The following is a 14,483-nucleotide window of genomic DNA, read 5'->3' as shown; positions in this document are numbered from 1 at the left end:
TTAAAATGAAGGTTGAACCATTTGTGCGAATACTTAATTCTTTTTATAAGCATTTTGTTTCCCGTAAAATCGATCCCACTATCACTAAATATACACAAGCGAAGTTTGTAGCTTTACCCGTCCATATTTTACAATAATTCTCTTAGAATATCGTTATGTCAAGGTCAAAGACAAACGAGTTTCTTATCTTTAAACTTTCTATGAGATAATGAAACCAATGTCTTCTGGAATGCAACCAAAACAACAAGCTCAAAATAAATTGTTTTATTCTCCCTGTTATGTCTTGAACAATAGAGACTATGCGCACGTGCATTACGGTATCACCAAGGGACCCACGGCGCCAAGTAGACCTCGATATTTTTCACTCTACGTCACAGCGAGCTGTGTGTGGCGTAACCGTATAAGACTTCGGTCTTAAGGGCTAGGAACCTGGTTATTGCCTCCCTATTAATGCGCGGGTGCCTCGGTACCTGTGTGTTACACAGTTCGCTAGATAGCGGTGTTGGGGCCGAAATCTCCAGCCTAGCCGTAAAGCTTTAGCTGCCATACGGTGATTCAGCGCACGTCTGGATGTATGGTCTATATTTTTTTTACGTTTTCAGTTTGCATTAATGCAAAGTTCGATCCCAGGTAAGGGTACATTTTTTTTCTGTTCTATTCCCTCTTTTTTAAAGAGTCTGCTTTTTGTTTCGCCCTTTTTTTATAGAATCTTTGCTCAATTTCTTTACACAAGGCATGAAGCCTTAAAGAGTCTGCTTTTTGTTTCGCCCTTTTTTTATAGAATCTTTGCTCAATTTCTTTACACAAGTCATGAAGCCAGACTGATGAGGGCTAAAGTTTGTAAAACGGATGACCAGGGATACTAACCTCCCGGCCATTTTTTGGATTTGATTTAAAATTTAGTACTAAAAAGACTTGAGAGTCAAACCACCGGGCTGGATCGGTCACCTGTCAAATCTATGTCTTTTTAATTGTGGGATAATCTACGGATTACAGAACACATTAAACATTAATCGAGCGAACAAACAATCTTTGTGTTCAAAAGTTAATTGAAAAAATGATTTCCCGTCGCTGCGGCCTCATAGGCCTTCTTTTCCTATGTTTTCTACTGGAATTCACAGGTATTTCAGAAAACTCTTCTACAGAATAGTATTCTAGTCAAAAGGACCTAATAGTTGCCCATATAGATGTAGTTTTGACAGCACATTTACACTTGATGTGGATCAAAGCTATCTGTTGCCATTTTTGTTGCTTTTATTATTTTGTCTATGAAAATGTTTATATTTTTAATTGGGAGTAAAAGGAATACTTCCTACCCAACATTACAGGTATTTAGAAAATTTTATTCAAAATAGTAGGTGTTCTAATTTCCCTGATAATAGTCCGCTGGATTTCAAGTTGTGACCAAGCATTTTGACTTGTTGACTTTTCAATTATCTCTATTCTTCTGTTATTATTTTGTCTACAAAATGTGTAATTTGGAGAGTGAAATTACTCATTTCTTTCCTAGCAGATTTATTTAGAGAGGTTAATCAGTCCCTTGGGTTTTTTTTCGGATGTTTTTTCTTCTTTTGCAGTACGATTTATTGATCTAGATAACTTGCTATCAACATGCTATCTGAGAAAAAGCCAAGTTCCATTTTATTGGTTGCAACAAAAATAATCGAAAATATCACAAAAACAGGCACGCAGTGTTATGATTATTATAAATTGTGCTCGATTGGCTAAGAGCACGCCCTTTATTTTGAAAATCACGCAATCTGAGACCCTATCCCCACGTATCCGTTTTCGTTTGAAAACGCAACCTTTTTGTTCCGTGTATTAAACTATCCGCGTCCACACAAAGCGTTTTCCTTTAGATACGACCAGTCCCCACGAAAACGCTGAAACGATTCGAAAACGATAACAAGCTCTACATGCGTACTCGCGCGTCAAGAGGACTGGACCTGAGTTGTCACGCCCTCTCGTTTTTGTCCGTCCCCACGGCACCGACAGGGTATCGTTTTCAAATTGTTTCGTTTTCGGTCATCGTTTTTGCGTTTACGTGTGGACGATAACCGTATCGGTAACAAAAAGGTTGCATTTTTAAATGAAAACGGATACGCGGAGACGGTGTTTGAGGGTCTTCACTTATCCGCTATATAAGTTATTTATCAGCTAGCAAAAAAGTGATTCTACGCGCGCATTGCATCTTGGGCCTAGGGCGCGAAGATTCGATTGTGAGAAGTGGTGGCCAAATCGGCAATAATTTTGTTTTCGAGGTATTTTACTGAATCAATGTTTTCGGCCTCGGCCTCACCTGTTTCCACTTGTCGAGGTATTTTACTGAATCAATGTTTTCGGCCTCGGCCTCACCTGTTTCCACTTGTCTCAGCATTGATGATTCACTAAAACCTCATCCAATAATTGTTAATTATTTCCTAGAAATTTGATATCTTTAACCAGATGTTTGCTGAAAAAAACGCTTATGTTTTAACATACAAGTATTTAAATACTCGTAAAAACCACAAGACGTTTTTTATGGTTTTTGTTTTACAGTCGCACGTCATGTCAGACATGCGCATGGTCACAAAAAGCACGCCGCTGCCAATGCATCCAAGCGCGAGAGGGCGGCAAAACCAACGAAACCTGCTCATCGCAAGCAGCAGCCGTACAACCCAGGATTTAACCAGATACCCGCTGGACAGCAATACGGGCAGCCGCTAGGAATGGAAGGGGGCATGCCTTACGGGCAGCAACCTATGGGTGGGGCCATGGGGTATGGTCAGGGTATGGGCTATGGTCAGGGTATGGGCTATGGCCAAGCTATGCCTGGACAGATGCCCGGACAGTACGGACAAGCGGGTTTCGGGGCAAGGGCACCTATGGGTCAACCGTCGATTCAGCTTCAAGGAGGTAGGAAGAAGTATAACCCGAAATTAACCTTTCTTACTAAAATATATCACCATAACATGTTCTAGAAGTTCTTGGAGGGACAGTATGGATAGAAATGAATCTACATGGGACGGCCTGTCCTCAGGGATATTGTAAAGCTACATTACATACACAATTAAAGGAAATTAAAGGCGTTACACAATTAAAGGAATTAAAGGTGTTAATCAATCGATTGGATTATGGTGCGAATGATCTTAGTTATGAACCTTCTTGACCAAATTCCCTTTGAATAACACACGTCTCTCCTCGGAGGTGAGGTAACTTGAAATTTTAAGTGCTTTCCATGGAGGATATAGGGGGTTCCGCTTAGTCCAGCTGTAAAAATTTTTCCTGACATATAAGTGGTATAGAAGTGATCCCTTAGTAAACCATAAAACGTTCGTTTTGTTGCTACCATTACTGATATATCGTTGACACTTACTCCAGTAACTGCCGTGGATGGCACACCACCAGATCTTCAAGCCCACGAGGCCGCATGTTGCGCAAGCGCAGCACCATCCCTCACCGCTGGCCAGGCAAGTACGGGCTCAAGCTGCTGCCAGTCTGCAGCCCCTCCTCCGTGTTGTATGACCGCGAATCCTGGAACCAACACACAAGTAGGTCTTCAAACCCCAGAGGCTGCATGTTGCGCAACCGTCACACCATCCCTAACCGCTGGCCAGGCAATTATGGGCTCAAGCTGTTGCCAGTCTCCAGCCCCTCCTCCGTGTTGTATGACCCTGAAGCCTGGACCTGAGAAGGAAATAGAGCTACAGGCAGGAGGGCAAAAATATAAGCTGAAGGTCAAACTAGAAAAGGCAGGACAAGCTGCCCCGAGTGCGCCAGCAGGTGAGAAAAGAAAGGGGGGGTAGGGGAGTGGAGAGAAAGGGCTAAAGCTGTCTGTACCCGAGTAGGCTTGCCTGCGCAAATGGAAATAAAGTTAAAAGAAGGCCTTGAGGGGATGACAGAGCAAAAAAATGGCATGTTTTCCAATTCTCAATATGTAAGCTCAAGATTCCGCATACAAGGAGTTCCTCTGACAAAAAGCTTATTCCAAATTTTAAGGAAATTTAGAAGATATGAAATTAAGATATAAGCGAGCTAATTTGGCTTAATTTATGATCAGAGCCCTACTTCTCCCTAAAAACGAAAAGAATTCATACTTTGAACATTTGAAAATTGCACTTCAAGCCTCATATCTCAAAGACGAATCCATTAGAAAAAAACACTTTTTTATATGTTGGTTTACGTAACATAAGGAACCTCTATGCAAAAATTCAAGCTTACCGAAGTTAACCAGACCTTATTTTGGGAAAACTTTCCATTTTTTTGCTTTGTTGCTACGGGGAGAGATATTTCTATTATTGTGAGATTTCCTGAACTGATGATGTTATATGTGATGCGGAATTTTAAGTGAAATTTTAAGTTCTTGTGGCTTGTGGAGGAGATAAGGGGTGCCGCTTAGTTCAGCTGTAAAATTTCAAGTGTGCTTGTCAGCTGAACTGATGATGTTATAAGTGATGTTGTTAAAGTGATGCTCCGTGTAAGAACTAGGCAACCCAAAGCTCGCTTAACATTTTCTACTGTCTAATTAATGGTGTAATTAAGCTCGGTTCCCTTTTTACTCTCTTTTTTTTTTTCCTGATATTTTCCTGATACTAAATACCCAAACTACACAGGGCTGATTATTGTGATACAGCTTTTCAGGTTTTAATTTCTATTTGGGGAATCAAGGACAACTAAAACTATAGTTTTGTTTCATTCAATACAAAAAATCACGCATTTTTTTTTTTCAAAATCTAACTATCTTCTGCCTGTTTTACCTTCTGTCTATTATTCCAATTAGTACAAAAATGATCCCATATTGGAAAGATTGGATAAGGCTTTTTGCCTAGGGCAATGACTAGGATGATTACTTACTAAACAGCTAAAAGAACAACAAAATGAGATTATGTTTGTAAACAATATAGGGCTCAATCAAGCACCTACATCCTCTCCAAGTGCATCTACAAATCCTACTCCAACTACAGCCGAAACAGCTGGAACTTCCGGTGCTCCAACTTCCGTTCCACCAGCCTCTAGTGCACCAGCTTCCGGTGCACCACCTTCCGGTGCACCAGCTTCCGGTGCAACCACTCCAACAACTGGCCCAATCTCTGGTGCACCCGCTTCAAACGGGCCCACTTCCGGTTCCACCGGCGCGAATCAACCAACTTCCGGTTCTACTAGCGCGAACCCAACAACTTCCAGTGCAACTGGATCCCAGCCTTCTACTCCTTCAGGAGGTATAGGTTTATAGAGGCGATACATTATTGCTTACCTCTATTATTCGTTTAATTATTCATTGATTTCCTCCTGTTGAGTAAATGCCTTTAATCTTCTTTCACATAAAACATTCGTCTTATAGAGGGCATTATCTTAACTTTTGCCCTAAAGGGGAATCCCCTTGGTGAACCACGTGGGAGCTGCAGCCATGCTAGCTCGTTTGTTCACACAAAAGCAGCTTACTAAATCGTCTTTGTTTAGAAATTTCCTTGACGTACTCTTTAATAGCCATTGTGCTTTCTCTTATTTCCCCACCCTTTTCAATTGTTAACACCACCAGTATTAGATTTTGATCTCTCCCCTCCCCCACCCCCATCCCTAAAACACACTATCAGAGCTCCATCACACTCTTCAAGTATAAGTATTGGTTAAAAATGGTCTAATAAACTCCCTCCAAAACATTGCTGATAGCTTAAACCATCAAGTGATTAAAGGTCTAATTTAAAACGATAAGTCGGACAGAACTTCTAAATTAACGCATACCGTATTCTTTAACGGGATTAACCATTTAGATCCCAATCTCGATGAATGCCGCAAGAATACTTTGAATACCCACAATGCAAAGCGAGCCATTCATAACGCGCCAAAGATGACCCTCAAAGATGACCTGAATAAGGGGGCCCAGGACTACGCGGTCAAACTAGCCGCCAAGATGCAGGCAGGTTCGGGTCTCCTGCATTCTGCAGACGACGAGAGACCTAACCAGGGCGAGAACCTCGCATGGGGGTGCTTTCCTGGGGGTAAGCACAACCTTTTCCCTTGGCTCTCCAAAGATTTCTTTAAAACGTTTTTTTTTTCTTTAACCGCTTTATCACCACATAGACAGTGCTGAATAACGTATGCGCATGCGCGTGCTCTGGCGAAAACAAACAAAATCTCAGTGTTGAATGGTATTATATCTCTTCTAATCTTATGTTTAGTTTTCTTTTCCCTGCTTTTTCTGTTTCCTTCTGTTTTGTCTCCTTTCACCATTTCCTTATTTTTTCATGGTTTTATTATGTACTTTTTTCTCCATCTGCTGTTTCTTTTTTCTGTTGTTACAATTGCTATTGTTGTTATTTTTCTATTGTATATGTTTTGTTGTTATTATTATTTTTGTTTTTGCTGTTTTTGTTATTCATTTGTTGCTGTTTCTCTTACTGATGTTGTTGTTTCCGTTGCTGCTGCTGTTATTATTGTTATAAATAATGTTGATGTTGTCTTGTTGCTGATGTTATTGTTGTCCTTGTTGTGCCTATTCAACAATTCCGTTCATACATTTAGATAAAGTCTATAGCTGCGTCAAGGCGACAACAGAATGGTACAACGAGGTCAAGGATTATGACTTTAACAATCCCGGCTTCAGTGGAGCGACCGGTCATTTTACGCAGGTTGTGTGGAAGGGGAGTAGCGAGCTTGGAGTTGGACGCGCTAAGTACAAAGAAGGTAAGAGTATTTAGCATGCAGTGAAATCACGCAAGGATTATTAGGTCACGCTTGTTATGTCAGGCAATCGCGATTAGGTCACCTTTGTTATGTCATACACACATTACTAGGTCACGTTTGCTATGTCACGCAAACATTTGTAGGTCACGCTTGTTATGTCAGGCAATCGCTATTAGGTCACCTTTGCTATGTCACACACACATTACTAGGTCACGTTTGCTATGTCACCAAAACATTTGTAGGTCACGCTTGTTATGTCAGGCAATCGCTATTAGGTCACCTTTGTTATGTCACACACACATTACTAGGTCACGTTTGCTATGTCACGCAAACATTTGTAGGTCACGTTTTTTATGTCACACATATACATTACTAGGTCTCGCTTGTTATTTCACTTTGTCTCACAAGCATTACTGGGTCACGTTTGTTATTTTACGCAAGTACTACCAAGTCACGTTTGTTAAGTCAAGCAATCACTTCTAGGTCATGTTTGTTATGTCACGCAAACATTACTAGGTCACGTTTGCTATGTCACCAAAACATTTGTAGGTCACGCTTGTTATGTCACACATATACATTACTAGGTCTCGCTTGTTATTTCACTTTGTCTCACAAGCATTACTGGGTCACGTTTGTTATTTTACGCAAGTACTACCAAGTCACGTTTGTTAAGTCAAGCAATCACTTCTAGGTCATGTTTGTTATGTCACGCAAACATTACTAGGAAAAGGTACTAGGTACCAGGTATCTTACATTTATCTTGAGTAATGGAACGTATCTAGGAGAGTATCTTGTCAATATTTTGACCTCTTCTTCTCACCGTTGGTAACGCCTTCTTTTTTAGCTCAAGGTGCCAATACGTGCTACGTGGTTGTCGGTCGGTACCGCCCTCCCGGGAACATGGCCGGGGCTTTCCCAGCTAATGTCCTGAAAGGATCATACAGTGGTTGATGGAATACTCTTCAGCAGCTTAAAGGGGCAAGCTCAGCCCTACCGTCACGAATTGCAGTATTGTTATTCAGATATTAACACTGGTACACTGTAGGAAATCCACATACAACAGACAGCTTCAAATATGGAGCATATGGATGTGTTCCTTGTATGCAAAGCATGATGGGTAGAGTGAGACTGACCCTTTAAAAACACCTTTCTGCGTGAAGTGTATAAACACTTTGAATATCTTGATTTAATATATATATATATCTTTTACTTAAAGAAACAGACTTCCTTGAAAACTGAAGTAGTAGCTAGTAGTTTTGAAGCATTTCTCGGGATTGGAATAGGTAGCCGAGGAGCTCTGTTGCTAAGATTGCGTCCTGAATGAGGTTATAATAGAGCATGTGAGTGATGTCAGAAGCATTGTGTATATTCATATTATTGGAGTATATATTAAATGTATGCCTTCATATTGATGTGATTCTTTGTTTTTTTACACTTTCAATCCAAGTTTAACTGACTTGAAACTTAAACATGAAGTAACTAAATTGTGGTTTACTATTAAATAAGTTTCGTGTGTTCCCTTGGTAAACAAAAATCATAAGCTGTATTAGATTTAGTCGTCGTTCAAAAATGAGTCTGTTTTGAAAATATACTGAAAACTTCTACACATTGAGCATGTACTAACATCACCGAATAAACGCCGGGGCGCTTTATTAAATTTTCATTTCCCAGGTAAAGGGCTTATTCGAAGGAGGCGCTTATTTGAAGGAGGCGCTTATTAGGTGGAGGCACTGCGCGCATATTCTTTTGTTCTCTTTTAGCGAGACGCTTATTAGGGAGAAGCGCTGGGGGGAGTGCTTATTTGAGTGAGGCGCTTATAAGGTGGAGGAACTTATTTGAGGGAGGCTCTTAAACGTGGAAGCGGGGACTGCGCTTATTCTTTTGTTCCTTTTAGCGAGGCGCATATTCGGAGGAGGCGCTTATTTGAGGGAGGCGCTTATTTGGAGTAGGCGCTGCGCTTATTATTTTCTCCCTTTCAGCGAGGCGCATATTCGGAGGAAGCGATTATTTGAGGGAGGCGCTTATTTGGAGGAGGTGCTTCGCTTATTCTTTTGTCCCTTTTAGCGAGGCGCATATTCGGGGAGACGCTTATTTGAGGGCGGCGCTTATACGGGGGAGGCGCTGCGCTCATTCTCTTGTCCCCTTTAGCGAGACGCTTTTTCAGGGGAGGCGCTTATTTAAAGGGAGGCGCATTTCTTCTATGGAGGTGCTTATTCGAGCAATTACAGAAAAAAAAATAACCCGCCTAATTTGTAGGTTTATTGGTCTGCAACCTTACTACGATAGTTTTGGTGTCGTGAGTTCTCACCAAATTTTTCTCCGAAATAGTTGGCTTTTATCATCGATCCAGAGGATTTTATGACAACTTTAGAATATGCTAAAATATAGAAATACTCGAAATCGACTACCTACTAAGCCTAGTACTACAACTACGCCTACTTACTACAACTGTGCCTACGCCTAAAAATTCCGCGTCATGAGATTAAGGCTCAGATGAAATTTCCAGCGCAGATTCCATAGCGTACACTCCATCCATGCTTTTGGTTCTCGCGCTGTAAAACTCGGCGTCAGTAGTCAAAAGTCGACCCGTAAGCCCATATAAAAAACATTTAAAATTAATTCAGCTAATGACTTTGAAATCTCATCATAACTATAGGTTAAAACTGATCAAATATAAATGTCAAAACAGCTACCGGGAGACTGTCAAAGACTAAACACAACGTCTATGCGTCATTCTACCCTAAACAATACAAACCATGCACAGCACCAGCAACCTTGTCATGGGAACACTGGACCGGTACACAGTGTCAACCCACGCGTGGATAAACCTCTCAAAAAGTGATAACGTTATTTGAAGGGCCTTCGGTTGAGGGCGGAGATTACTCTACTTGAGATCTGGAGTGTCTTTGATACGCAACTATGAGGTTTTATTTTGTGTTGACATTTTTGGGGATCGTCGGGTACATAGCAGGTAAGGCTATTCATCTATACAAGAACTTGAAGAAAGTCTTATGGTTTTATTCCCGCGAAAAGCGGAAGCGTTTTTGTTCTGATTTACATGCAGAACAAAAAGAAAGATAGACGACGAAGAAGATTTTTATGAAATAACGTGAAACGTATCCTTCCATATATATTTTTTATTGGTGATTTTCTGTGGTGAACAAATCAGGAAAAGCGAGAATAATTGTCTTTTATCGAATATTACCGACAACAAACCTATAGCTATTGGAACCAGTTTACGCTCCCCCCCACCCCTTATACCATCAGAAAACGCTATGTATTCAACTCTTGTATTTCGGACGTGAAGTGAAAAAAAAACTTAATTGTTGAACTGCAATTCAGTATATTCTGCCCACTGCCAACTAACAAAAAATCCGCACGTATGTCCGTTTATTTACACAGCCAAGATTGTTCCTTTAAATCGAAACTTGTGTTGTCTTAAAATTCAGCAAAACCTGCCCCACAGGGTCCCTGTCAGGCAACCCCACAGTACCCTTGTCAGGCAACCCAACAGTCTCCCTGTCAGGCGACCCAACAGTACCCCTGTCAGGCGACCCAACAGTACCCCTGTCAGGCGACCCAACAGTACCCCTGTGCGTCGTACCCATCTTCCATCCCTCAGTACGAGGCCCCACCTGTCCAGATGGAACAGCCAATCATGAGCCCGTCACTGAGCGCTTGTTGCTCCCAGGTCTCTCAACCGAGCGGGCCATCAAGCGTCATCATCCCAGCTGCCGCGCCGGTCAATCAGGCACCAGCAACTGGTTTAACTGGTTTTGAGATGCCTCTCAGTACTCAGCCTGTTCCCGTGATTGGTGGAGGGATGAGCTGCTGCCAGTCTGCGAACCCGCCGCCATGTTGTCTGCAACTCAAGCCCGGGAATAACCAGAGCGTCACGGTCACATCAGGAGGCCAGGTTTATAAGCTGACAGCGAAGCTTGAGAAAGTAGGACAAGCTGGACAAGCCGGTGAGAGTTTATAAAGTCACTTTAGGTAGGCTGCCCCGTGGCATTAGCTTACGTTATGGAGTAGACACACACTAACACTAATGAATGTAAACTAATTGAGCGCCCAGACCGCTTCTTTACCTTTTGCTACAATTCAGTCCCATGTGATGAGCTTTAACTCATCATTTCTGTCGATACATTAAACGTCTGAATTTCACTTCCCTTTTTATTCTGACTGACTCTGGAACAACTAGCACCTGGGGGAAATGGCACTTCCGGTAACACAACTACTTCCGGTGGTAACGCAACAACTTTAACAACGCCGGCGCCAACAAGCACCACAGGTAAAAAGCTGATCGATTTGATAGGAATGGAAAATTTGGTCTGAATGCCTGAGATAACTATAGGATTTCCATGATGGTTCAAATATAGAGGCTACTCATATCGTCTTTCCGAAGGTGTTTCTCTAGATTGAGTGAGTAAAGAAGTTGCTTAAATGTGGAATTTTTGCAAGCATGTAGTTTAAGAAATTTAACTTGTATTAGACCGGCTGCCAAATATGTTAATGCCATCAAAATTTCTGCAGAATTCTTTTTTTTTTTTTAGCAAAACAGCAAAACCAGCTTTCAGATGACACCTTTTAAAATTCTCAGTCACAGAGTCAAAAAAGTCCAATCGGAATTGAATCGTCGCTCGTTTAAAATCTAATTGGGATTTTTTTTTTTATCTCTCGTTAATCAGTAGTTCCCTCCAGCCAGGAATGCGCAAGCAAAGGTCTAGCTGTACACAACGCTAAAAGACAGATCCACAATGCGCCCGCGATGAAACTTAATGACCAATTAAACAAGGACGCACAGGCGTATGCTGACAAACTAGCCAGCGGTAAACCCAAATTCCCGGCAGGGCTAGTGCATTCTGGGACATCAGATGGTGAAAATTTAGGGTATAGTTGTGTCAAACCAGGTAATTATCTAAAAATAAATAAATTTAAGAAAATGAAATGGGTGCTTCGTAATCGGCTACAGATCTTTAAAGACATGCGTAATGCTGAGAAACGATCCAAGATAATGTCAAATACAATAAATAGCAGCAGCGACGTCGTCAAATTTATAATAGGGACCTATACAAAAACGTAGAACGCCGCGGACGTTGGATTTGCGCGCGCGTCGTGCAAATGTTCCAACTACGCTTTCAACGACGTGGCTATCGCCCCCTTTTCACATAGTCGAGAACGTAATTTTAACGTCGAGAACAAAGCGTCCAATGTCCACGGAGTTCTACAGCTCCACCGCCTGTGATAGCAAAAAATAAGATTCAGAATATCCACCCTAAAGAAGAAGGAAGGAGGGAAGAAAGGAAGGAAGGTAGGAATGATGGACGAAAGAACGGAGAGAAGGAAGGAAGGAGTTAGAAGAAGGTAGAAGGAGAAAGATGGGGGTATCTTTTTTGAACTGACACGGATCCAATATTTTTTAAAAGATTCTGGACACGACTGCTCAGTCACTGTGGAAGCGTGGTACAACGAGGTTAAGAAGTACGACTTCAACTCCCCTGGATTCAGCGATCCGACCGGTCATTTTACACAGGTTGTATGGAAAGCGAGCACAGAGCTTGGTATGGGGAAATCAAAATTTACCAGGGACGGTAAGTGTCATTACGGCTTTCAGAAAGTTCATGGATGTGTCCTGATTATCATAGGCTTCCTGGTCGATTTCTCCAAGAAGATTCGAAACAATTTAGGGCGCGCTTTTTTACTCGTGATTTCGGAATGAGATTGATTAGAATAGAAGCGTTCGTTATCCCGCGTCCACATTCCGGAATGGAATGAAGGCAATTCCATCTATTCTGCTACCTGTAGCAGAACGACTCAAATGCCATTCTGAACATTCTCTACCAACCATTTTCATTCCAGAATGATAGAAAAAAAAAACGCGCCCTAAGGAACACGACAACTATTTAATCTGATTCATTCAGTCTGAACAAATTAGAATTTATCTGGTAGGTCTCAACAGATTTACAGCTGAGAAACACCATCGTGCCACTATTCAGGGGCTTGGGCCGAGCCCCACTATTTTCAGAAATTTGGCTTAAAGCCACATTGTCACCAGTTTACTTCCGGTCGATTACGTAACAATCTCCGATGATTTTTTTAACAGAAAACGCGAACAATATTTCAAAATATTGAAAGCAGTGTGTTTATTGGAAGTTTCTTTGAGGATGTGATTTAGAGCGGATGGCCTGTTTTATATCTCGGATTTTAATATATTCTTTTGTCTTTTAACGGTTGAGGTTTCCGTCGGACCTCCGGAATTAAACTGATGACAATGCGGCTTTAAAGATAACAAGAAATATAAGCAAATCAATGGAAGAACAATGAATCCGGGCCCCCCTCTCTTGAAATTCTTGTTCCCCCCCCCCTTTTTCGAAATCCTGGATTCGCCCCTGCCATTGGTATTACAATATAGTAGAATAATAGTAGAATAGGGTAGAACATAATAAAATTTGGAAAGGGAAAATGCTCGAGACGTTATACATTTCAAATAATTGTTCACTCGAGAATCAATGTGTCGTAACCCGAGGTGGTTCATGGGTAGCGTTGAAACGGCTGAATCCTTGTATCTGAAAGCCGTGTGCGTGCAAATGTTCATAAGAACATAAACAAGAACTCTGCAGCTTTTGAAACCTGGATTTTTGCTTTACTTAAAGGTTATTAGCTTATTTACTTATTAGCTTATATACCCATAAAAACATTGCCTGGTTACGTACACAGCCTCTCCAAGTGCAGACATTTAAAAAAGTGTATATAAGCACTACAGTCGTGGGTTTTGATTCATTGAGTCTGAACAGAAGAATTCCTGGGAGTTTTTCATAAACACGACAACCATGGATTCAGATCGAGTGTGGTAAAATGAACCCAGAGGTTATATATATTATTACATTATAACAAAATGACTATCTATACATTTCAGATGGATACACGTGTTATATTGTGGTAGGCCATTATAAAGCTAAAGGAAACATGGCAAACCAATTTGAAACAAACGTGTTGAAAGGAAGCTATAGCGGATAACTACTTGGAAGACAGGTAAAAGCAAAACTTTTGAAAGGAATCTACAGTGCTCTGAAGTGAACATGCAAGCTTTGAATCTTAACCGACAATTTTTCACACAAGCTTCAAATACTTAAGTGAATGTATCATCTTGAAAACATTTTGCTTCCCCAGAGAGTAAAATAAGAAATAAAACATTAAAAAAGGTTATTTATGCAGTTTTGCTTTCCTGTAAAAAAGGAGGGCGGTAAATCTTAACCAATTACCAGCTATTATACGCTTTTCGCTTGCCAGGATTTGCTCTGAGATGTGCGCACTCATGGATATCATATTCGAAAAGATATCACGAAAACGCCTATTTTTTGGGTTCGCGGTGGAAGCGCGCCCCCCTATCTCCCCCCCGCCTGTCCTGCCAGAGCTGCATGTAAAGGCTCGCAAAAATAATGTTGCAGGTCGCACGCACATTTTTCGCATGTGACATCCACTTTGCAACTAGTTTTGCATTTCTCAAGTCGCACAAAAAGTAGAACGCTCTTCTACTTTCTTCTACAAATTGTTTCAAGTCGCATGGAAAACTTCACGTGTGACCTGCAACAAGTTTTTTTGCGAGACAATTTGAAGTCTAAAAGTCTACGTGTGACAGGGCCATATTCGTAGTACATTGTGAATTTTCCAACTGTAAAATTCGTCGTAAATAAATTTGAAAGCAAGACGCCATTTTGTTTTTTCTTAACATTTATGCGGTGGATAATTTATCCGACTATCATCCGGATAACTTTATCCGCTGGATAACTATTATTTGGGCTTTATGCAACCGAATCACG

At 41.2% G+C, this 14,483-nt stretch overlaps 2 protein-coding genes across 5 annotated transcripts; both read left to right on the top strand.

Moving 5' to 3' along the window:
• Positions 1–508: 508 nt before the first annotated feature.
• LOC116618441 (mucin-19) lies at positions 509–8,069 on the top strand. Of its 2 annotated transcripts, none has more exons than XM_048722983.1 (7): positions 509–630; positions 2,539–2,895; positions 3,361–3,762; positions 4,884–5,198; positions 5,751–5,978; positions 6,502–6,663; positions 7,508–8,069. In XM_048722983.1, exons 1-7 carry the CDS (start codon positions 612–614, stop codon positions 7,612–7,614), a joined length of 1,590 nt encoding a protein of 529 aa, XP_048578940.1. In that variant the 5' UTR covers positions 509–611; the 3' UTR covers positions 7,615–8,069. The 2 variants fall into 2 exon arrangements, with proteins under 2 accessions (XP_048578940.1, XP_048578939.1); XM_048722982.1 differs by lacking the exon at positions 509–630 and adding an exon at positions 1,008–1,121.
• Positions 8,070–9,476: 1,407 nt separating this feature from the next.
• Positions 9,477–14,371, top strand: LOC5506080 (probable pathogenesis-related protein CaO19.6200). 3 transcript variants are annotated; one of them, XM_048722986.1, is made up of 7 exons: positions 9,477–9,634; positions 10,113–10,631; positions 10,865–10,954; positions 11,352–11,573; positions 12,090–12,254; positions 13,580–13,695; positions 13,954–14,371. In XM_048722986.1, exons 1-6 carry the CDS (start codon positions 9,583–9,585, stop codon positions 13,678–13,680), a joined length of 1,149 nt encoding a protein of 382 aa, XP_048578943.1. In that variant the 5' UTR covers positions 9,477–9,582; the 3' UTR covers positions 13,681–13,695; positions 13,954–14,371. The 3 variants fall into 3 exon arrangements, with proteins under 3 accessions (XP_048578943.1, XP_048578944.1, XP_048578942.1); XM_048722987.1 differs by having other exon boundaries at positions 11,355–11,573; positions 13,580–14,371; XM_048722985.1 differs by having other exon boundaries at positions 13,580–14,371.
• The last annotated feature ends 112 nt before the right edge of the window (positions 14,372–14,483 follow it).

Source organism: Nematostella vectensis, chromosome 15 (assembly GCF_932526225.1).
Source record: "Nematostella vectensis chromosome 15, jaNemVect1.1, whole genome shotgun sequence".
NCBI classification, from domain to species: Eukaryota; Metazoa; Cnidaria; class Anthozoa; order Actiniaria; family Edwardsiidae; genus Nematostella; species Nematostella vectensis.
This window is presented reverse-complemented; position numbering and strand designations above follow the sequence as displayed.